This window comes from Schistocerca gregaria, chromosome X, assembly GCF_023897955.1.
Source record: "Schistocerca gregaria isolate iqSchGreg1 chromosome X, iqSchGreg1.2, whole genome shotgun sequence".
Lineage (NCBI taxonomy): Eukaryota > Metazoa > Arthropoda > Insecta > Orthoptera > Acrididae > Schistocerca > Schistocerca gregaria.
The window spans coordinates 807,198,922-807,222,947 of NC_064931.1; the positions used below are offsets into that span (position 1 = coordinate 807,198,922).

Genomic DNA, 24,026 nt, shown 5'->3' on the forward strand with positions numbered 1-24,026 from the left:
AGAAGCAGCTTTTTATAAATACTACTGCTTCTTTGAGTTGATTAATAAGCCAAGGTGACAAACTGGAGGCTATAGAAAATGCAGAAGTCATCAACATAAAGTATGAGAGTGACTACCAGTCCTGCAAGTCTACTGATGGCTGTGAAAAGAGTAACACTCAACACTGATTGCTGAAGGGCATTGATCTTTTGGACATGTGGGAAAGTGAAGCACACACTGACTAATCCAAAATAGTCAAGGTGACAAAAAGTTGCAGATAAAAATTGGTAAAGCACCACAGAAACCCCAATTGTGAAGTGTGATTAAAGTGTGGTGACTACAAACAGTACCATATGCTTTATGCAAATTGAAAAGGAGAGTGATAAGGGGTTAAACACTTAGCAAAGGTCTGTAAAATGGCTGTTTTCAACCAGGCCATGTGGATCACCCTCTCAGAAGCCTTCTGTGGACAAAAGAGCTCGTGATTCAAGAATCCAGAACGATTGACGGGTCAGCACTGTAGAGGAAATTTGCACAGCCCATTTGCGAGTTCGATTGTATATAGGTGTTAGTGGAAATTAGGTTTTGGTGTGAGGTGTCGGGATTAGAATGATGGTGTTGTCCCGCCACTAGGAGAAGAATTTACCTCCACGTGATACAACTGAAAACTATCAGAAGGTAATGTTCATGATACATGTTTGTTTGTCAATTGAGACAGGACCTGGGGCTATGTTGAAGAATAAGTCAAGGGCTGTAAACAATTCCCGTATGTTAAAAGGTTTGTTATATGGCTCGGAGTAGTTTTGAGTACAAGATACACAGACTCACTGTTTACATTCTTGGAAAGTGGGAGGTTCAAAAGTAGATGCTGACACCATCAAACAGGTTGAGAAATATTTGGCAAGGACATTGGGATCAGTAGAGACACTTCCCTCACGTAAGAAAACAGCAAAGGTCATCAGCTGCTGGTGGCCTAGCAGACCATACAGCTTATCCACATCTGAGAGGAAGATCTGTGCACTGCCAAAGAAAAGACATAAAATTGCCATTGTTGTGTACCAGGCTTGAGAGACACACAAGCTCTACCACAAGAGGCCACCAGCAGAAAAGTACAACCACTTGCCTGGTGCCATGCCATGTCCAATAACGTGTCCTACTCATCCACTGATAGTGTTGCTAGCTGCTAGAGATAGCATTGTCAATCGCGGACTATTTTGCTGCTACCTAGTACTGACGAGGATGAAGATTCTTCAGCCAAAAGGCAGAAAAATGACGCTCCACATACAGATCAGTTACGATCCTGCAGTCTGACACAGTTAAGTTCCTGCAGCCAACTCAGTACAGTGCCTGCAGTTACACTGCAGAGCATATCTCCATGATTTCCATTCAAAGTCTACATTTCAACTTAACAGTCACTATTTATGGATAACCAGGATAGTTAAACAAGTGCCTGCATAATTACTTTGAGTCATGGTGACAATATCAGACAGCCAAGAGACAGCAAAATTTCACTGTATTAAGTATAGGGCATCAGGTGTGATGCATGAAACTGTTACAATAGTTAATTAAAACTTTGTAATACACTTTTTATAAATGTTATTGTCATTTCTTATTGTGTTGCCACACTTTTGTTCTAGTGTCACCCTGTCAAGCAAGTGTTTAATTAGTGATAGTACTAGAGTGCAATCTGCCACACATTTTATTTAGCTCTAACATATTATGTAAATTGAGGGTGGAGGGGAGAGAAAGGAAAAAGACGGGAAGGAACTATTGATGTCAGCTGCATCAAGTGGCTGTGTGGGTTGGCTGAGAGGTGGGCCGAAACAGCCCATGTTGTTGTGATAAAGACTGCATCCAGGTGGCATAGTTAGCACAACTGCCTAGTAAGCAGGACATCCCAGGTTCAAATCCCGGTCTGGCACACATTTTCACTTGTTGTTGACACCAATTCTGAACAAAGTCCCAATAAAACTGACATCAATAGTTCCTTCTCTTCCCTTTCCTTTCTCCCCCCTCCACCTCCAATTTACATAATATGTATCACAGCTGTGGATTGCACATGGTGTCTGTTCTTTCGGACATGTCCAAGAGAACAAACACAATTTATACATATATAATTGATTCGCCTCGATGGGCAAAGAATCCATCACCTTCAGTGTGGATGCACAATAATGTTTGACCTACTGCACGAATCTCAAAGTACCAAGCATGGAGGACACAGACAGGCTCTGCAGATAGGTGGTGTTACTTGGGAATGTGTGTGTGCCAACGTGCATGCCAAGGTAGTCTGTGCAACTGCGATAAGTACTGGGTCCTGGTGGCGCAGTGGTTAAAGCAACTGCCTAGTAAGCATGAGATCCCAGGTCTGAATCCCAGACCAGCACCATTTTCACTCATGCTGCTGATTCTGCATAAAGTCCCAAGGAACCCAACATCTATAGTTGCCTCCCTTTCCTTTCTTCTCCCCCCCCCCTCCAACTACAATTTACATAATATGTATCACAGCTGTGGACTCCGTGTGGTATCTGTTCTTTCAGACATGTCCAGAAGAACACACATGACGCATTCATTTATTAAACTGTAACAGCAAACGTCTTCTCCCAACGTGGATGTTTGGGCTCAATTAATCGTAATATTCAGTACAAAATTCCAGCAGCCACCATTCTTTCTTCCTTTTCTTGTTAAAATACGAACCCTTGCATACAGCTGCTGGAAGGTAATGAGGTTGACCAATGAGGGGTATCATACTGTTGAAGAGTATCTCATTGATCCTAGATTATCATCACAATTTATTCAGACAACCATGTGATGGACCACCACCAGCAAAGACTCATGGGGAGGGACACCAATCTTTCAGCAGCATAGACGATTGCAACAGAGACATCTCTGAGGACATCATCAATGGTCCCTGAAATAAAAGGGGGTGAGGGACTATCAAGGTGGTGATGGAGGTTGTATTTGCCAGCTCACCCTTTGAAGCACCCAGCATGGTGACCAGTATGTTGAATGGTGATGTTAGTTGGGACCACTGGAAAGTGGTTCTGTCATACAGATTGTTTTGCACATATCATTTTATTGAATTCACTGGTCAAGAAAATACTGTGAGCCGTAAAGAATGGGTATGGGTTGCATTGTTGAGATAACACAGGCTGAAATCAGAAAGTAGTTTCTCTAATCAGAAGACCCCTTTCCACACTGCCCGATACTTCTACACAGGATATTATGTGCACTGAAATCTCCAAGCAGATGGAAGGGTGAGGGGAGTTGCTTCATCGATTGGATCATCTTTGGATACACTATTTGCCTATCAGGAGGTGTGTAAATATTACAGAGGGTGACGGAGGTTACCTGAACCCACAGATCTATTATATCTGACTGTGTAGACACACCCATTCACTACAAACATCAATGTGAATGGGAGTACAGACCCCCTCCTACCCCGAAAATCTCTGAAGATTGGCACAGTTTACACAGCAGGCACGGAAATCAAACATCCTGGCAGATTAAAACTGTGTGCCGGACCAAGACTCAAACTCAGGACCTTAGCCTTTCGCAGGAAAGTGCTCTACCAACTGAGCTACCCAAGCACGACTCACGCCCCACCCTCACAGCTTTACTTCTGCCAGTACCTCGTCTCTACCTTCCAAACTTTACAGAAGCTCTCCTGCGAACCTCTCAGAACTAGCACTCCTGAAAGAAAGGATATTGCGGAGACATGGCTTAGCCACAGCCTGGGGGATGTTTCCAGAATGAGATTTTCACTCTGCATTGGAGTGTGCACTGATATGAAACTTCCTGGCAGATTAAAACTGTGTGCCAGACTGAGACTCGAACTTGGGACCTTTGCCTTTCGCCGGCAAGTGCTCTACCACCAGAGCACTTGGTATGATAGTTGAATTTGCCATTGTAGATGATTGTGTCAACAGTACTTGTTATGCTCTGCATACCTTTAAAGGTCTTATAAGTGGGTTTTCTGTTGGTGAAGCAAATTATTTTATGGAGGTGGAGGCTGTATTGCCAAAAATGACTTCATTCCCTCAAGGTACTGTACACATTTCATGACAATGATCTGGATTTTCTTCTCACAAATAAATACCACACATTCTAGACTCCATGTAATATGGTTGTTAAAACAAATGACATATACACAAAGCTATACATAGGGTACCTCATCCACGTGCACTAAACCACTTCTACCACATGGAGCCTGGCCTGTACACAGCATGTTAGTATGCCCCGACCTTTGGCTCTTTAAACAGTACATGGGGTCGGCCATGTAAGGTCGAGAATTTCAGGTGAATGAAGCCAGCATAATTGTACTTTAGGAATCTGGGTACATTAAATGTAGGTATGAATGTTCTGTTCTTCTCTAGTTCTCTATGAACCTCTCTCATGATGATATTTATTGACTACACCTTGCTTACATTCCTGAAACAGCTCATTTGTATTCAAATGCATAGGGTCCCTGCAGCTAACAACTCCTTTGTTGGAGTTCAATGCTGTGTGTAGCTCCTGGTGATTGGCTACTCACAAAGTGTATTACCATTTAGCAACTTTTCTCCTTGTGAAACTTTTGCTGTTCCACAGAGGCCCAATGTGCAGCCACAGAAAAACATCAACCGAGACAGTGGCTGCATGCAATCCTGATGGTCAAGTTCCCAAGTCTCCAACAACGTTACAATCTTATACCTTGCAATGATCCACTGAAGCAGGTCCAGAGGATGGTGCCAGAGAACTAGCTGTGCTCACCAATCCTCAGCTCAGGAACTCTGGGTTCACCAGACCGGTATCCACCATTACTGGCTTGGCCTCTGATGGGAGTATACAGAATAATTAAAGAGATTAGGCTTGCTGTACAGATACAGTATTAGTACAGAGGCCCATAGTCGTAAAAAACACAATTACATAAGAGCTGTGAGCCCCTTGTGTAGATGAAGCAGTTGGTATGTTCAAGAAAGAATAAACAAATCATGTTTTTCATTTTGCTTGGTTCTGCTTTCTATTCCACAGAGGATATTTTTGTATAAATGTCTCTCCCCCTCATAACCCATGGAAAATGAAGTAGTATTACTTCATCACATCGTCAACATTAGTAATTACATTTCTGGCAGTTCCTTTAAATAAGAAATGAAGAAAATATACTTTTCATGTTAAACAGGCTGCAGTTTAGTTTTTGACATGTCTAATGACCACTGATATGTCACTTAGTGAATAAGAAAGTCCATCAAACATTATTTTCAGTTACTGACCTTTCTGACAAATGTGTAGTGGTATGTGAAGGTGAGATCTAAAATGACAACAGTATGCTACACAGAAGCGCTTAATCTGGATGGAACCAAACAGTGCTGATGGCAACATTCACTGTCCTTGAGAAATGTCATCTTCCCATTACTCAAGTATTTCTAAAACAAAATAATAACAAAATTCATATAGTATCTACAGTAAATAAAATGACATTCAAAATTAAACTTTTAAATAAGTACAAGGAGCCATGCAGATTAAAACTATGAGCTGGACTAGGACTTGACCCCTGAACCTCGACTTTTGCAGGCGATGCTCTTTTTCAACTGAGTTATGCAGGCATGACTCAAGACTTGCCCTCACTTCTGGCAATACATCTCCTATATTCCAAATTCACAGATCTCCTGCATACAATGCAGGATTAGCACTCCTGGAAGAAAGGATATTATGGAGAACTGGCTTATCACAGTCCAGGGGATTTTCCTCAAATGAATCTTTCACTCCATAGCAAAGTGTGTGCTGTTCTGACCATACACTATTAAGTTAGGTAACTGATGAAGCCCAGTGCGCTACATTACAAACAAAAGTTCTTTCCTAAATGCAAGTCCACGCGTAGTTCCCATAATGTCTCAAAAACACTGCTTCCAATGCTGTTTAGCATATCTGCAATACTTCTGTTCAAGTCTCTTTCACAATCATCGAACAAAAATGCACTATAGAAGTTGTGGAGGAAATATCTTTGAAACATGATTCTGAATTTCATGATGGCTTCAAGCTTTTCATTGATCATAAATACGGAGTTTCACAGGGAACAGGAGAAAGAAGCCCTGCCCCACACACAGAATAGTGCAGTAGCAGTTAAGATGGTGTAAACCAGCTTGCTTCCAGCAATGCACCCACTATATCTATGGTTTGTGCATCTTCTAAACTATCTTCTTTGAATGTGAATAGTGAGCTTTGTTTTCAGAGAGATGCTAATTTGTAGTATCTACTTCAATAATACTAGCAAAGACCATACATACACAGCGCATTGAAAAGAAACTCTGCATTCAACAATGACTCATACAGTGTTGACTGATTACCAACACTGGCAGTTGCTGGAAATAAAACATTTGCGGCCAGAATTTTTCTGAATTCTAGGGAGTCAAGGGCTCCAGAAAAATATTACAGTTTTTTTTTTTTTTTAAATGAACACACCACCATTTGACTGTATTGTTATTTATTTATAATTATGACCCAGGTTTCAGCCTTTTATGCCATTTTCAAGTGATTGAGTTTATGTCAGTAACATATATTGCAGGACATCAAGCTCAAAATTGGCCAATTTTGAGCATGACGTCCTGCAACATAAGTTAATGAGAAACTAAATCACTTGAAACCGGCACAAAAGGCCGAAACCTGGTTCGTAATTAAATGAGCAGCAATACAGTCAAATAGCAGTTTGTTCATTTAAACATTATTGTATGACTGTTGCTCAGTTGTTGTTGTTGTTGTCTTCAGTCCTGAGACTGGTATGATGCAGCTCTCCATGCTACTCTATCCTGTGCAAGCTGCTTCATATCCCAGTACCTACTGCAACCTACATCCTTCTGAATCTGCTTAGTGTAGTCATCTCTTGGTCTCCCTCTATGATTTTTACCCTCCAATACTAAATTGGTGATCCCTTGATGCCTCAGAACGTGTCCTACCAACCGATCCCTTCTTCTGGTCACGTTGTGCCACAAACTTCTCTTCTCCCCAATCCTATTCAATACTTCCTCATTAGTTATGTGATCTACAGATCTAATCTTCAGCATTCTTCTGTAGCACCACATTTCGAAAGCTTCTATTCTCTTCTTGCCCAAACTATTTATTGTCCATGATTCACTTCCATACATGGCTATACTCCATACAAATACTTTCAGAAATGACTTCCTGACACTTAAATCCATACTCGATGTTAACAAACTTCTCTTCTAAAGAAACGCTTTCCTTGCCATTGCCAGTCTACATTTTATATTCTCTCTACTTTGACCATCATCAGTTATTTTGCTCCCCAAATAGCAAAACTCCTTTACTACTTTAAGTGTCTCACTTCCTAATATAATTCCCTCAGCATCACCCGACTTAATTCGACTACATTCCATTATCCTCGTTTTGCTTTTGTTGATGTTCATCTTATATCCTCCTCTCAAGGCACTATCCATTCCATTCAACTGCTCTTCCAAGTCCTTCGCTGTCTCTGACAGAATTACGATGTCATCGGCGAACCTCAAAGTTTTTATTTCTTCTCCATGGATTTTAATACCTACTCTGAATTTTTCTTTTGTCTCCTTCACTGCTTGCTCAATATACAGATTGAATAACATCGGGGATAGACTACAGCCCTGTCTCACTCCCTTCCCAACGACTGCTTCCCTTTCATGTCCCTCAACTCTTATAACTGCCATCTGGTTTCTGTACAATTTGTAAATAGCCTTTCGCTCCCTGTATTTTATATTCCTGCCACCTTCAGAATTTGAAAGAGTATTCCAGTCAACATTGTCAAAAACTTTCTCTAAGTCTACAAATGCTAGAAACATAGGTTTGCCCTTCCTTAATCTAGCTTCTAAGATAAGTCGTAGGGTCAGTATTGCCTCACGTGTTCCAACATTTCTGCGGAATCCAAACTGATCTTCCCCGAGGTCGGCTTCTACTAGTTTTTCCATTTGTCTGTAAAGAACTCACGTTAGTATTTTGCAGCTGTGACTTATTAAACTAATAGTTCAGTAATTTTCACATCTGTCAACACCTGCTTTCTTTGGGATTGGAATTACTATATTCTTCTTGAAGTCTGAGGGTATTTCGCCTGTCTCATACATCTTGCTCACCAGATGGTAGAGTTTTGTCAGAACTGGCTCTCTCAAGGCCATCAGTAGTTCCAATGGAATGTTGTCTACTCCGGGGGCTTTGTTTCGACTCAGGTCTTTCAGTGCTCTGTCAAACTCTTCACGCAGTATCGTATCTCCCATTTCATCTTCATCTACATCCTCTTCCATTTCCATAATATTGTCCTCAAGTACATCACCCTTGTATAGACCCTCTATATACTCCTTCCACCTTTCTGCTTTCCCTTCTTTGGTTAGAACTGTGTTTCCATCTGAGCTCGTAATATTCATACAAGTGGTCCTCTTTTCTCCAAATGTCTCTTTAATTTTCCTGCAGGCAGTATCTATCTTACCCCTAGTGAGATAAGCCTCTACATCTTTACATTTGTCCTCTAGCCATCCCTTCTTAGCCATTTTGCACTTCCTGTCGATCTCATTTTTGAGACGTTTGTATACCTTTTTGCCTGCTTAATTTACTGCATTTTTATATTTTATCCTTTCTTCAATTAAATTCAATATTTCTTCTGTTACCCAAGGATTTCTACTAGCCCTCGTCTTTTTACCTACTTGAGCCTCTGCTGCCTTCACTACTTCATCCCTCAAAGCTACCCATTCTTCTTCTATTGTATTTCTTTCCCCCATTCCTGTCAATTGCTCCCTTATGCTCTCCTTGAAACTCCATACAACCTCTGGTTCTTTTATTTTATCCAGGTCCCATCTTCTTAAATTCCCACCTTTTTGCAGTTTCTGCAGTTTTAATCTACAGGTCATAACCAACAGATTGTGGTCAGAGTCCACATCTGCCCCTGGAAATGTCTTACAATTTAAAACCTGGTTCCTAAATCTCTGACGTACCATTATATAATCTATCTGAAATCCGTCAGTATCTCCAGGCTTCTTCCATGAATACAGCCTTCTTTTAAGATTCTTGAACCAAGTGTTACCTATGATAAAGTTGTGCTCCGTGGAAAATGCTACCAGGCGGCTTCCTCTTTCATTTCTTTGCTCCAGTCCATATTCACCTACTACGTGTCCTTCTCTCCCTTTTCCTACTACCGAATTCCAGTCACCCATGACTATTAAATTTTTGTCACCCTTCACTATCTGAATAATTTCTTTTATTTGATCATACATTTCTTCAATTTCTTCGTCATCTGCAGAGCTAGTTGGGATATAAACTTGTACTACTGTAGTAGGTGTGGGCTTCGTATCTATCTTGGCCACAATAATGCGTTCACTATGTTGTTTGTAGTAGCTTATCCGCATTCCTATTTTCCTATTCATTATTAAACCTACTCCTGCGTTACCCCTATTTGATTTTGTGTTTATAACCCTGTAGTCACCTGACCAGAAGTCTTGTTCCTCCTGCCACCGTATTTCACTAATTCCTGCTATATCTAAATTTAACCTATCCATTTCCCTTTTTAAATTTTCTAACCTACCTGCCCGATTAAGGGATCTGACATTCCACGCTCCAACCCGTAGAACGCCAGTTTTCTTTCTCCTGATAACGACATCCTCTTGAGTAGTCCCCGCCCGGAGATCCGAATGGGGGACTGTTTTACCTCCGGAATATTTTACCCAAGAGGACGCCATCATCATTTAATCATACAGTAAAGCTGCATGCCCTCGGGAAAAATTACGGCTCTAGTTTCCCCTTGCTTTCAGCCGTTCGCAGTACCAGCACAGCAAGGCTGTTTTGGTTATTATTACAAGGCCAGATCAGTCAACCATCCAGACTGTTGCCCGTGCAACTACTGAAAAGGCTGCTGCCCCTCTTCAGGAACCACACGTTTGTCTGGCCTCTCAACAGATACCCCTCCGTTGTGGTTGCACCTACGGTACGGCTATCTGTATCGCTGAGGCACGCAAGCCTCCCCACCAACGGCAAGGTCCATGGTTCACGGGGGGGTTGCTCAGTAACATAAAAAAAATATTAGCTACAGGTTGTACAATTCCTATGCGAGATAGCCAATGGAGGCAGCAGAAACATTACACCATCTCCATTGAATATGAGCTCTCTAGATTTACCAGACAGTTTTCTGAAACCAGAACCTTCACATTTCAAACACTCTGTGGATCTCTTAAGCTTTCATATGATCCTAGAAGTAAAATTTCTGAATTCATTCAATGGCTGCTGTCACACATGCTTGACAAGAACCCCAAAAACCTAGAGCACAACTATAGAATCAGGTGCACTGCCCTTACTCAGAACCCTTGCCATCAAATTATCTATAGTATGTTCACAAAGAGATAAACAATAGCTCCCTAGTTTTAGATCAGCAAAACTGTGTCGGCTTTGACTCATTCATGTTTTGCGCCCAGCCGCTATCAACCTCAGCTATTTAATACCAAAGGAGGGAAGGAAAGACCACGAGTATATTGTCCTGTTGATATTGAGGTCATTAAAGGCAGAATCAAATATGGAACTTTGCATATGCAGCCACTTTGAAGTACCCATTGTTGTGCCCTGTTATGTTGTGTTCCAAATTAATACATCTCGTGACGAAATGGTTCATGGCCCAACATGGACAACACCAAATACTCCTTCACTGCTCTGAGACAAGCAGGGAGTCATACTTTCCAGAGTGGAGCTACAAACATAACAATCTCGCTGAATCACTGGAAACTCCAGAAAAGAAAAAAAAATAAGTAAATTTCAGTTCAATTTTTTCAGTTTGACAGTGCTTTGAAATTGCCTTCCCTTTAAATTACTTTAAAATGGGTCATTTAATTTATGTGTGTAAAAGCACTGTTGGTATTGAGGAGCTCCTGGCACTGTCTCCCTTACAAAGAGAGGTCCCCAGGGGTAGGACCAACTTTTTGAAACCAAACACATGGCTGCGTAGGTTAGGGTCCCAAGTACTGTTTTATATTCAGCAATCATTTAACCAGGTGGTCTCTTATTTGTGGCTAATCAACAGAAAAGAATTTCCCGTGATCCACTACATGACTAAGGCTGCAATAACAAATTTCATTTTTGAAACCCCACTGAAATGTAGTGATTTAGGTTTTTGGTTGCTAAGATGAATGTAGTGCGTAGGTATGCTAAAGTTCAATAATGTGTCTTTTTGTTTTTACATCTTTATAGCAATGACTGTCGTAATTATTTTTATTCAATAAATTGGGGGCTGTAAGGTGTGACACCTGGGACCACAAACTACACAACTCAGCTTTACACATTAATAAATGTCAAAATTTCAAACATTCTATTTAATTACCATAATGTAAGTTTAACCACTGGATCTTTTTAATTCTGAATTGCCTTATGAGAACTTATGTGGAATTAGTAGCTACCAGCACCAGCATCCAACATGAAACTAACAGTTTTGATTTTGCAAATCGGGTACACTTTTGTTACAGTGTATCTCAGTTTTTACTTTTATAGACACAAAAATATGTAGCAGATGATAACTGAAATGGTGCCGACTAGAGGGCTCTGTCAACACCGCTTGGAGCATAAATTGATGCATGCGCAAGTGCTGTGCCAGCACTGTGCATGACCCCTAACACCTTGACAGCCTCTGAGCTGTGAGTCAGTGGGTGGGGTTTGCTTCCTCTGCTCCCTACATCCCCCTGAGAATTTGTTCATCTCCTTGCAAACACACTATAAGTCGCCCATTTCCTTTCTCTACTGTGATTTAGTATGTAACCCAATTTCATATAAGTTCCTAGTATTACCACTAGGCCTACATGTTCAAATGGTGTGACAAGTTCCAGAAGTTTAGTACTGTCTCGTAATCTACATCTATATACAAATACTCCACAAACCACCATACAGTGCATGGTAGAGGATACTTTTTACTACTAATAGTCATTCTCTTGTTCCACTCACAAATGGAGCAGGGGGGGGGGGGGGGGGGGGGGGGGACTGTCTAAAAGCCCACATACGAGCCCTAATTTTTCGCAACTTATCTTCATGCTCCTTATGCAAAATGTTTGTTGGAGACAGTAGGATCATTCTGCAGCTGGCCACAAATGCCACTTCTCTAAATCTGCACAACAGTGCCTTTTAGAAAGAGCCCAGTCTTCCCTTGAGGGATTCCCATTTGAGGTCACAAAGCTTCTCAAAAATACTTGTATACTGATCAAACCTACCTGTAACAAATCCAGAAGCTCGCCTCTGAATTGCTTCAATGTTGTCATTTTATCTGACATGGCGGGGATCCAAAACACTCTAGCAGTACTCAAGAAGGGGTTGCTCTAGTGCTCTATAGCCACCTCCATTATGGATGGCTACACTTTCCCAAAATTCTCCCAATAAAACAAAGTCAAGCACTGCCTTCCCTACCATCAACCTCATGTGCTCACACCATTTCATATCACTTTGCAACAATAGCCTAGATATTCAATCTAAGTGACTGTGTCGAGCTGCACCCTACTAATGCTGTATTCAAATGATGCAAGACTGTTTATCCTACTCATCCACATTAACTTACATTTTTCTACATTTAGAGCACTCTGCCATTTATGACGCCAATTAGAAATTTTGTCTAAGTCATCTTTGTGCACAACACAGCGTAATCATCAAATAGCCATAAATTGCTTCTCAGCCCGTCCATCAGGTCATTTCTGTACATGAAAAACAAAAGTGGTTCTACTGCACTTGCCTGGGGCATTCCTGATGGTACCCTTGTCTCTAACTTGCTGCTGAAAACCATGTACTGGTTTCTATTACCAAAAAAGTCTTCGAGTCATTCTCATATCTTAGAACCTAAACCTTATGCTGTGACATCCATCAATAGTCTGGAATGGGAGATATTGGTCTGTAATTGTGTGGGTCAATTCTATTACCTTTCTTATACACGGGAGTCACCTGCACTTTTTTTTCCATTCACTTTTGTCTTTTCACTGCACGAGAGATTCATGATAAATGTAGATTAAGAGAGGGATCAATGCCATAGAGTTCTCTGTGTAAAACCAAACTGGGCACCTATCTATAACTGTTGACTTATTTGTTTCCAACACTTTCAGTCACTTCTCTACGCCACAGATACCAATTTCTACACCCTCCATGTGGGAGTCTGTACAACAGGCAAAAAACGGTATGTTTGTAAAATCCTCTTGTGTGAATCTTCTTATGGACACACAATTTTCTACTAAGTTTTGCCAGTCAACATTTGCATGCTCCTCTTTGAAGAGTGCAACACTCGCAGTTCCCTCAGCATTTTGTAAATTTGATTATTAAACTACAGAGGGTGCTTTCCAACTTCAACCCACTTACTTTGCAGTTTAAACTTTGTCCATGATCCTTCTCAGTCATAACGGAGCTAAACGATATCCATTCACTGTCTAAGTGGGATGCTAACGTGTGCTTTCTGCTTTTTGTAACAAACTCTCTCCTGGCCTTCTTGACAGCTTTATTAACTTTAGTAACCACTGTCACTATGATGACATCAAGTTCACTAATTCCTGTTTCTATACTGACAGTGTTGATGTAAGGCCTGTTTGTAGCTAGGTCTAAAATATTTCCACTGTGTGTGGGTTGTCTAGTTTCTCAATGCAGTTTTTGGAAAACATGTTCTAAAATACTTCACAAGATTGTCTATATCACCTACACTGAATCTGTAAACATTTCCATCTATACTTGGTAAGTTAAAGTCACCTTCAACTAATATTGCATTATCTGGGTATCTCTTCAATGCTGACTGTAGACTTTCTTCGAATGATTCTAGAACTGCCACAACAGAATAGGGTGACCCATAAAAACATCAATCAATTAACTTGATTTCACCTAGACCTGCTATATGCGGCTAGATAGCTACTGTCACACTCAAATAATTCAACCTTAACAGAGATAATATTTTTGTCAATTGCAATGAACATACCCTCTCCTATGGTATCTAATGTCTTTCCAATATACGTGCCATGAATCACTAAATATCTCAGAGCTTTCTATTTTGCCACCTCTCAGTCCCAAGAGTAATATGAGAGAGAGAAATTCCCTGGAGGGCAGTAAATTTGGGAGCTTTGTTATGCACACTTTGAAAATTTACTGTTAAAATCTTGACCTTCTAAATGTGTGTAGGTGTACATCATCTGATTTTGTTCTTTGTGTGTTGACTGGTGAGCATTTATCACAAGACTTCAAATTCTCGCCTTGCCTTGTTCTCAGACTGACACCTGACTGTCTGTGACTGATGGTTACTGCCCGTCCAAAACAAATAAATAAATGATTGCTGAGCAAATATACATGTGACTACTACTCAAGTTATATCAGGTTTTCCCTCAATCTTATGTCCATTACCTTGCCCTTGTCCACACAAGAGAGTGAAGTACTATCTAGCAAATCACAACAAAATTCAAATATGTCATTCTGCATTTACTTATGAACTTCCAATGACTATTTTTCTGTTGATAACACCATGGTCAGTGAACAATACTGATTAGTGCTGCAGATACTAAAACTGTTTGTTTATGCTGAGAGCACATTGGACCCAGTGGCTTTCTTGAGGCAAGGAGAGTTCCTGTCATATGTGCCTCTTGATACTGTCATAAGAGCATGGGAAGTTTGTTCTCTAGAATTGTCCAGCGTTAAATAAGCATGGTTTCTGTTATTTCTCTGGGGAAAAATGCTGTAGTTATATCATTCACATACCTATCAGAATTTATGCTTTGGTGAAGAAGATTGGTCCAATACACTGTGTTGCACTAACTGCTCACAACACTTCTGTTTTCACATAATACATGATGAATTTCAGAACTCTTACATTTATTGTCTGAGAGTCCACATAACCCAATAAAAGCAACCATGCTTCATAAAAAAAAGCATTTTAGAATCAATCTCTCCCACATGCACAGATTGCAATAGCCAGTTATTGTACTGATGGCAAGCAACAGTTTCTACCAATACTTTCTAAGATTTCAATTTGCATTTGTGCACAGCTTTGGGAGCAGATGCTGCTGAAACTAGTCTTAAGTGTCTACATAACACAGGGCACCATGCTTCCACAGTATATGAAACTGCCTTAATTATACAGTGGTAACATTAGTTTTGTTGGTGATTGACTTTCTATATGAAGCTTTCAATATTGCTTCAGCCTTCAAAGAAACTCAGCTTTTCACCTAATCTACAGCTTGGGCTACTCCACAGATCAGCATACCACTAACATTTCATATTCACACTTTATGCTTCATCAACCGCAGCCAAATTGTCATCTTTCAACCTAAACTAAATCTTAAGCTATGCTACAGATCAGTCGCTCACCACAAACATAGGAAAAAATACAGAGAAATAAGTGTTCTCTTCTCTTACTGTTTACACATGTATATCACACACCAAAAAATAATTATGTCACAGCTGACATCCAGTATTGATAGTTCAGTTGACATTTGCCCCAAATGTTTTGAGTGTTGTTTTTAAGCAGTTCTGCTGCTGTTTCCTTCATCCTTTCTCCCCCCCCCCCCCCCCCCTTACCCCAAAACTCAAACTTAATACAAGTCTTTCCACCACTCCCACCCTGCCTGCCAGATACTGAGTACTCCTTTGTGCTTTTGCACTTAAGCACCTGACTGCCAATCGTAGATTGCTGAAGCCACAGTCCAGGTTTCTAAAGCATTTTTATACTCATAAGGCTATTTACAAATACTGAGAGAACATAATACAACAGATACATTTCAGGCCACAGGTACATTCTGAGATCCATCAAAGATGCTCCACTACACAAAGGACAAAATCTTTAGAAGTAAATTAGAATATCATGGTGTCACAAGGACATCTGAAAAATGGTTCAAATACTATCTCTCAAAACGGTATCAAATAGTGTCAACAAGAAAGTACGTTTCTCCTAAAATATTGGTCATTATCCAACTGAAAAATACACGCTCCTCACAACATTTCAAGACCCTTACTTTTTCTGTGCATATTTTATTTATTTATTTATTTTATTTACATGTCTAGTTCCTTAGGACCAAATTGTGGAGCAAATCTCCAGAGTCATGGAACGTGTCAGTACATGAACTTACAACATAAAAGTAATAACAGATAAAAATAAATGTTCATGAACCTGAAAGAAAAACATTCCATAAGTTTAAGCAAGCGCTATCAGCTATGTTAATGATACTATGTCAGTAACATAACCAGATACTAAGTTTGTTAAAATTGTATGTCATAAAAATCTTTGTGATAAACAGCAAAACAACTATAATGTTAGAAACAACTATTAATGACATGTTTCTGGATATCAGTAAATGTTTTCTACCTGATAAAATCTCAAAAAGACACTGTAGCCTATACAGTTCAAAATTTTGAAGAGGTTTCCACCCAAGGTACGTCCTACACCATTGACGAATATATTTACAGAACCAAATTAAATTCTTAATATTAGTATCTAATATCATTTAACATGAAATTGACACCTGCACTTCATTGCAGTAATATAATAATCGTAAATATTGAAAACTGCTTGCAGTTTGATTCTGCATAATTACACCTGCCTAATAAATGTGATGCATTACAGTCTACCATATACAAATTTACTGGCTTGTGACCACTTTGATTTTAACATTCAAATGATAATATACTCTTAACACATTTTTGACAATCATTTCACTTATGATAGGTGAAAGGAACATTAGCAGATAAGTTCTTAGGCCCTACTAGCTGATATTAGATATGAGTCAACATATCTCACTGGCTGCAGACTCTCAAACCAACGACCACAGTAATGATGAGTTTGAATGGAAATCACTCTCCCCAAAGGATATAGTAGATGAAGCCAGTAACTCAGAAACTTATGGCAGCTATGGCCTCTCCAACTTTACTGTGAAACAAATGGCCATCCCCTGTGCCACTTAATAAACTGGATGTTAGAGTAACGTTCCTTTCCTCACTGTATAAAGCTAAGTGTAATTTTCCCACTGCATAAAAAGGGAGATAGAGAATCACCACAAAATTACAGACCCATTGCCATAGACCTAGTATTATATAAAATCACTGAAGTAATAATGAAAAAGCAACGCAATGAATATTTCGAGAACAATCACCTCTTAAATGAGGTCCAGTATGGACTTTGTGAAGGTCAGTCCTTGCTTAACCCAGAGCAGGATATTGTTTTACCTGTCTTTAACAGGATTTGAACATAAATAATATAAATGAGCCACACTGCTTGACCTAACAAAGGCCGTTGACACCATATCACATAATATTCTTGTAAACAAACAAACAGTGTGGGATAACCGATAAGTGGTTGGCATTACTACAATTGTACTCATTGAGTATGAAGCAAATAGTCAGGCTTTGTGACTGCTATAAGAGGAATGGCATAGGAATCAGTGCTTGGACCATTTTTGTTCACTGTTTATGTTAATGATCTGCCCAGACTGCTACCTTTGAAACCCGTAGTGTATGCAGATAGTATCATGTTTATTATTTCTTATAATGACAAAAGTACTATGCAAGAAATGATTACACACACACACACACACACACACACACACAAACCTATTATGTGCATGTAGGGTCTACGAGCCAACACTATGCCAAATGTATTTCATTGATTACAAAATAATTACTGTCCAAAGTCTATATACATTTTACACTCTTATGCACACCAAGAATAACTGGAATAAACAACACAAGATTGAGTGGTCACTCTTACAGAACTGGAAAGTAGGAAGTTAAATACTAATAAGTTTAGAAAGATAATAGATTCGTAGCTGAAAGAAAAAGGTTTCTATACTGTTGATGAATTTTGTAAATAGAAACGTAGTGATCTATTAGTTTAATTATAAACAAACAGCTTCCATCCTTATTATTCATAAAATAGTGTGACAACATTTTATAGGTAGTGTGGCCACATTTCGCCAATATAATTATAAAGTTGTCCGGTTGCGTGCTGTGCAATACAACCTGTATTTCAAAAGCACGGTGCCTTATGCAGCTTGAAAGCTGTCTTATGGGCTAATCAATTAATCAAACGTTTGTTGTTCAGTCAGTGGTGAAACCAAATGGATTTGTACATATCTACGTTTACTGTGCACAACACGTGTCCAACATCATACATATCATCGTCTAGCTATAAATAACGTGACAGCAAATGTGTACAGTGACAGCACTTCCTGTATAAACGAACGGCATCTTTCATTAGTTAACCGCTGCTGGAAAACCGGTGTGCTCACTGACAAAGTCACAAGAGCACGAACAGTAAAAAAAAAAAAAATAGACAAAAGGGCAACTCTATCATGGACTTACAACACATAATAAGTAACTTCCTTAAATCAATATTTACATTTGAACACTTCCAGCAATCAGCGTTAACACGTGTAGTCGTCGTGTTTATAAAGCCGGTATCACACGACCATCCGCCGCAAAAGGTACTGGTCTAGCGCGACAGCCATCTAGCGGTAGAACGGGTGAAACTACGAAAATTAGCGGGAAAGCTTCGTTTCACTTGAACGAGCTAAGGGAGTGACGTCAAAATGACGTAGCCCAGCGTTCGCGAAGTATGTCGATACGTCGATCGCCGAGTACAAATCGAATTGACATGAAAGTTTAGGCCAGCCACGGCCGTTCGGGTGCAGTCTGAAATGGAGTCTCCGAGGAGGAGGACTGTGTGTTAACCACGCAATAAAACTATGTAGTTAACATGTGGATAAGAGTGTTTTCTCTTGTATTCTAATAAACTATACTGTGTCTGTTCCTTTCCGTGGCAAAATATGCGTACGATATGTCTTCCAGTTATATTTGCCAAATTTTACGTGCATTCCCTAGTTGATTAATGATGTGCCATAGTAAAAGAGTACTCCAAAAAATTGCACATAGAATCGAAAAACGCATTAATTGGTTTGTTGCAACATATTCACCAAAGTCTGATTAAAAAACGAAAGTTGTCACAGACTCAAAAAGTTCTTTCTCTATATTTGCTGCTGAATGTATGAAATTACTCGTATCAGCACATCATTTAGAACATTCATTCCCACGCCGTATCTGCAATTTCAGAATAGAGCGTGGATGTTCAGACGACTATTTTTTTAAAAAAAGGACTAATTAAAAAGAAATGTAAATAAATTATGAAACAATTATCGGTACTCTCATGTGAATGCTATTTTTTTGAAAATGTATGTATTGTTCTACTGTTTTCATTAAGAGCAGTGTACTGTCTCCAGTCACACTCAGTCATAGCTCCATACATACAGAACTGTACCAATAGTGTGCAATAATGTGTTAATAAAAAGTGAAAATAACATATGGCTACCTGAGTGGTAGTAGGAGATTAAACGTAATTCACAAACTAAATATTGAGGTAACTGTGATTTGGTTGGCATAATATATGCAGCTTCTGAACCTTTTTTACCCTGAGAGGCAGGGTGGATTTTGTAAACAGCAACAATTTGTATTGTTTAAAAAAAGTACATCACTGAATTTCTTTTTATGTACTGTATCATTTATAAATTGCTCATCTCTATTTGGAATGTATCCTCATATGCTAATACTGAATGGAAAGTAGTTAGCTTCTTTGGAAAATAGCTTGGTAGCCCATACAAGTATGTTTCATTTGTTTGCATCCAGATACTGATATTGGAGACTAATAGTGAGACAACATTGTTTTAGTATTGTTTTTTCTGTGCACCCCCACAGAATTTAGTACACGTTGTTCATTGCCGTTCCCTCAGTCTCAGAAAGGATATTTGCAGTCGTTTTAGCCACACTTGTGACGGAGTATTTTGTGGTAGGACACTGAGGACCTTCATTCATGTCTAGTAGCATGTTATTTTACCACTTCACTGTACATGATTTGACAACTTTGTATTGTTACAGGTTGCTGCAGAAGTGGCCTTGGTGTTCATGTAAGACAGAAAGGCAAATTTCTGATTTTTTTTTTTTTTAATCATGATGCTATTACATCATCCTCAGGATAAGATGTAGCTAGTGCAGACATTCTCAAAGTCTGTTAATGTTTATAGTGCTGTAGGTCAGGTTTATAACCAGCCTAGCTAACCACCTTTCATCTTGTTCCTCTGATGAAGTTGAGCTTCTGGGATTGTCACTGCCTTGGTTTACTGCCTCCTCACTGCTGGTATCCTCGGAACTTTGTAATACAGGGCTGGCAGGTTCAGACCAACTGCTGCTTGAGCCAAACCCAAAGGTCTCATCGGGACAAATTAAAGGGCTGTTCTTGTAACTGTCATTCAACTTATGAAAGTCCCAGCCAGGGTAATAAATGAAAATTGCGCAGAAATGTTTGCAAGGATATTTCCACCTTTGGAAGTCTTCACATGTGCAATTAGGCTTCGCAAAATTCACCACATAGTAACAATCCTTGACCTCTACACTTTCTACACAAAATAATCCCTCACCCATTTCTCTCACTGAGCTTTCGGTAAGTTCAGTTTGTGCTGAAGAATATCTTTTCATTACGTGATTCACAAATTCGTGTGACTTGTTATGCAAGAAGTGAGGAATCGCACTGCTGTAAGATTTCACAGCTGAATTCTTCAGACAATATTTTTTAAACAGGCTAGGGAGGAAATCATTTATTAAAACTTTAACAACAACTGTCAATGTTTTATCTGCTGAATGTCTAAGAAAAAAATGTTTCACTCTTTTATTTAGTGATTCAACACCATTAGTAGTAGTTATATTGGTGAAGAAATTCTCCTTGTCCTCATAGGCCTTCACCCACCTTTCAGATACTGAAAGCCATTGCTTATTAAAATAATCAAGTGCACCAGAATTTCTAGTTAATAATTCACGAGATTGAAGGTTTTGTTTTGCAGTTAAAAATTTTTCTTCAGATGGTGACTCAGCAATTCCTTCCCACAGGTTGAGAATTTGCTCACTATCACCCGGTATGTCTAAATTGTTGTTTTTGCTAAGCCACCGTTGCCAGGCTTGCTTTCGATGAAATAAACAAAGATAAACCCTTGACATTGGAAATGTTCCTTCAATTGCCCATACCTCAGGCTCAGAGAAATCTGTAACCCATGAAACTGGATTCCAGTCTGGGTTCCATGCCTTGAAAATTTCTAGAGCCTCCTTAATTGATCCAGTGTTTTCTACTTGAATGAAGAATATACCAACTACTAAATAGCATACATTAGCTTTCACTACCAAGAAAAATAATGGAATGTCATACTTCGTTGTCTTGTATGTTGGATCAAGCAAACATACCCTACCATACTTTTTCAAAAGTTCCCTTTGCCACTTGTGCTGGTAACAAAAAAGCAATGGCTGCACTTTTCCATTGTCATCTGTTAATCGTCTGAAAAAAAAAATCTCTCAGCCTTCGATTCCTTTTCCCACCCATTAATTTGATTCCTTAATGCATCTTGGTGAATAACAGTTTTCTTCAAATCAAACAGAGCCCGATACATATGGCTATAAATTGTACTATCTGTTAGGTAAAACATTATGTTCATCCGATCTGGTCTGTGTTCCCCAGTGAAATTTTTTTCACAAATATTTCCAGTTCTAACTTAATTATCCGAACTGAGTTCATCCCCTTTGTAACTATATCCCTGATCTCTTTTGAAAGCAAAGGGTGTATGTGTCCAATCGTTTTCACACATTCAGTGCCATGATTATGGCGGCTTGCTTGGGAGACAGCCACATAATATCGCAGGTAACTTTTTGGTACCTGTGTCGACTCCAAGTCTCGTCTCAGTTTCTCAGTAACCTTTAATACAATACAAATCCATCAATGAATTACAAATATTTATATACAAGAGCTAGCCAAATGACATACATGTAACTTATCAGGCTAATGATCTAATCAGGCTAATATATCTACACAAATTACTCAGTTGGATGCTCACTCTTTTTTTTTGAACTCTCTGTTGCCGAGTTTATCGCATTATAGGGTAATACCCGACACACTTAACATCCAGTGTTGCTGGACAGCCTTTCTTCTGTGTGTCCATGAGAACTTTTCTCTTCTTCTTTGGGTTAACATGGTCCACCTTTATGTATAAAATAAAATTTAATAAGTCCCTGTAACTATTCCTTTTTTATTGAAAATATATGTAATTGCTACTTAGATCTTTATTTTACTTACCAGATGATCTGCAACAGGAGTCTCCTTTTTATGATATAATGGGCCAAGAGTACACTCTTTTCACTAAGCTTTCAACACAAAAAATAGGGCCAAAAAACTGTATTGGTATGTTGCGTTTTGTGTGGCTGTAGAAGAATCCTGTCTCATCTGGTAAAAACAGAATTTTAATTACATCTACTATCATTTCACTGCACATATATGGGGTAGGCCATTGATGTACATGGAAACTTATGTAGCAGGTCTGTGTAAAATATGTATGATAGCATCATGAAAAACCAACAGAATGTAGTGCAAAAACCAATTACCTTGTCATGAACTAGTACAATCAAGATCAGTTTATTCATACATGAACGGATATAATTCACTACTGGATACAAGTAGTTGTCTTTGACCACTGAAGCAAACAGCATGGAAGTGATGGAAGTTGCAGTATTTTCACTCACTAATGGGTATATACTTTTGTAAATTAAGCTGTTTTAACTGTACAGGAACAATGACCCAAATGATCAATAGATATACAATACAGAGTCGCCTGTGGTCAGTGAGGTTTAGGATACACTGTAAAAAATCTTGCCAGAGTAGAGGCAGGAAGATTGGCATTTCGTGCTTTGATGCTGCTACAAATACTCAATTAAAAAAAAAAAAAATATCAGTATCTACACTTGAGTTACATTTTCATCCCTGCATGACTTAAATGTTTCCATAATCAATTTCTTTCATTTCTTCTTCCCACATGTCTTTTGTTCACTGCATTCTATTAATGTGTGCGGTTTTTTTTGGGGGGTACATTCTATAAACTTTGACAATGGTTGTCCTTTTTGAAATTTCATTCTTAGTTATCCATTCCCATAAGCAAATTTATATTTTAGCTACATAGCCATTAATGTTATTTGGCGATTGTTTCGTGACAGCTACATGGCTTGCAGTCTTCCCCATCCTACTACGATTGATTTACTCGATTGAACAGTACGTAGCGCGAGAATGAAAAGTGTAATGTGTTCACAGAATGAAAATATGTAAGACATGTTTAACTCGAGAAATGTACAAACCTGATTTACAAACGACGTTATTTACTGTAAATAACTAATTACATTTATTTTTAACGCAGACAAAGGATATAAAAGGAATACATCTATGTAACAATTATGTAATTATGTTACATCTGAACACAAAAACGAATTAGGAACACTTTCACTTACGTTTAGTAGAACCTGAAGGGGGCTGGCGATAATACGCACTTCTTATAACTGAGTATGCGTAGCCATGGACGCGCAGGTTGCTCAGAAGATGGACAATATCCTCTTCTGTCTCGCAAAATCCATGGATGTCTCTGTTAATACATACATCTTTCAGCGATGAACGCATTAACCTCTCGAACACATCTACTTCCCTGTCTTCAACACGGTCAGTAGACATACTCGAAGAAGTGCCCGAAACAGGAGTTAGCGACATACCGCAGCAGCAGAACTCTACAGCACTGAGCCAATAAACACACGACTCTCCCGCCACTTTTACGCCAGCTCGATTTTCTCCCGCCACTGCGTCAGCTCGATTTGTAGTCGCCGATCAATATACTTTGCGAACGCTGGGCTACGTCATCTCGACGTCACTTCCTTAGTTCGTTCGGGTGAAACGAAGCTCTCCCAAAATTAGCAGACACATTTTATCCGCGCGCCGGAATAGAGAGCAGCTCTGCCACTGCCGTCAATCGGCGCATGCGCACTAGGCAGCGATAACTCGCGCAAGCGCAGAAGGGGTTATTGGAGTGTTTTCTGTTTGTTATTTGCTTACTTTTTGGGGGCTAGTAGCTTATTTCAGATTTACATGTTGGGAATTTTCCGTGTTTTTTTCATAAATGCAGAGAAAAAACTTTTTTTTTGCCAGTAGACTATCTATTACACTAGCTGTTTGTGAAAGCATAATTTCTACTGGTTATTTCGTATTCTAGAAATGAAATGGAGCAAAG

At 39.3% G+C, this 24,026-nt stretch overlaps 1 protein-coding gene and 1 long non-coding RNA gene across 5 annotated transcripts in view; both read right to left on the reverse strand.

Annotated features, from left to right (window-relative positions):
- The window catches only part of LOC126297461 (MYG1 exonuclease), a 29,397-nt gene extending 10,908 nt beyond the window's left edge, over positions 1-18,489 (reverse strand). The window contains exons 1-2 of one of the 4 annotated variants that reach the window (XM_049988329.1): positions 18,296-18,489; positions 5,229-5,381 (exon numbers count right to left, since the gene is read on the reverse strand). In XM_049988329.1, the coding sequence (XP_049844286.1) occupies positions 5,229-5,337 (109 nt within the window). In that variant the 5' untranslated portion in view covers positions 5,338-5,381; positions 18,296-18,489. Of the gene's footprint in view, positions 1-5,228; positions 5,382-18,295 lie in introns of those variants that run through there. The other 3 variants (XM_049988332.1, XM_049988334.1, XM_049988333.1) reach the window with 3 other exon arrangements.
- Positions 18,490-21,821: 3,332 nt separating this feature from the next.
- LOC126297462 (uncharacterized) lies at positions 21,822-23,758 on the reverse strand. Its single transcript, XR_007552527.1, has 3 exons — positions 23,260-23,758; positions 22,061-22,207; positions 21,822-21,965 (listed from the first exon to the last, which is right to left on the reverse strand). It is a non-coding gene; the product is annotated as an uncharacterized LOC126297462 (long non-coding RNA).
- Positions 23,759-24,026: the final 268 nt, after the last annotated feature.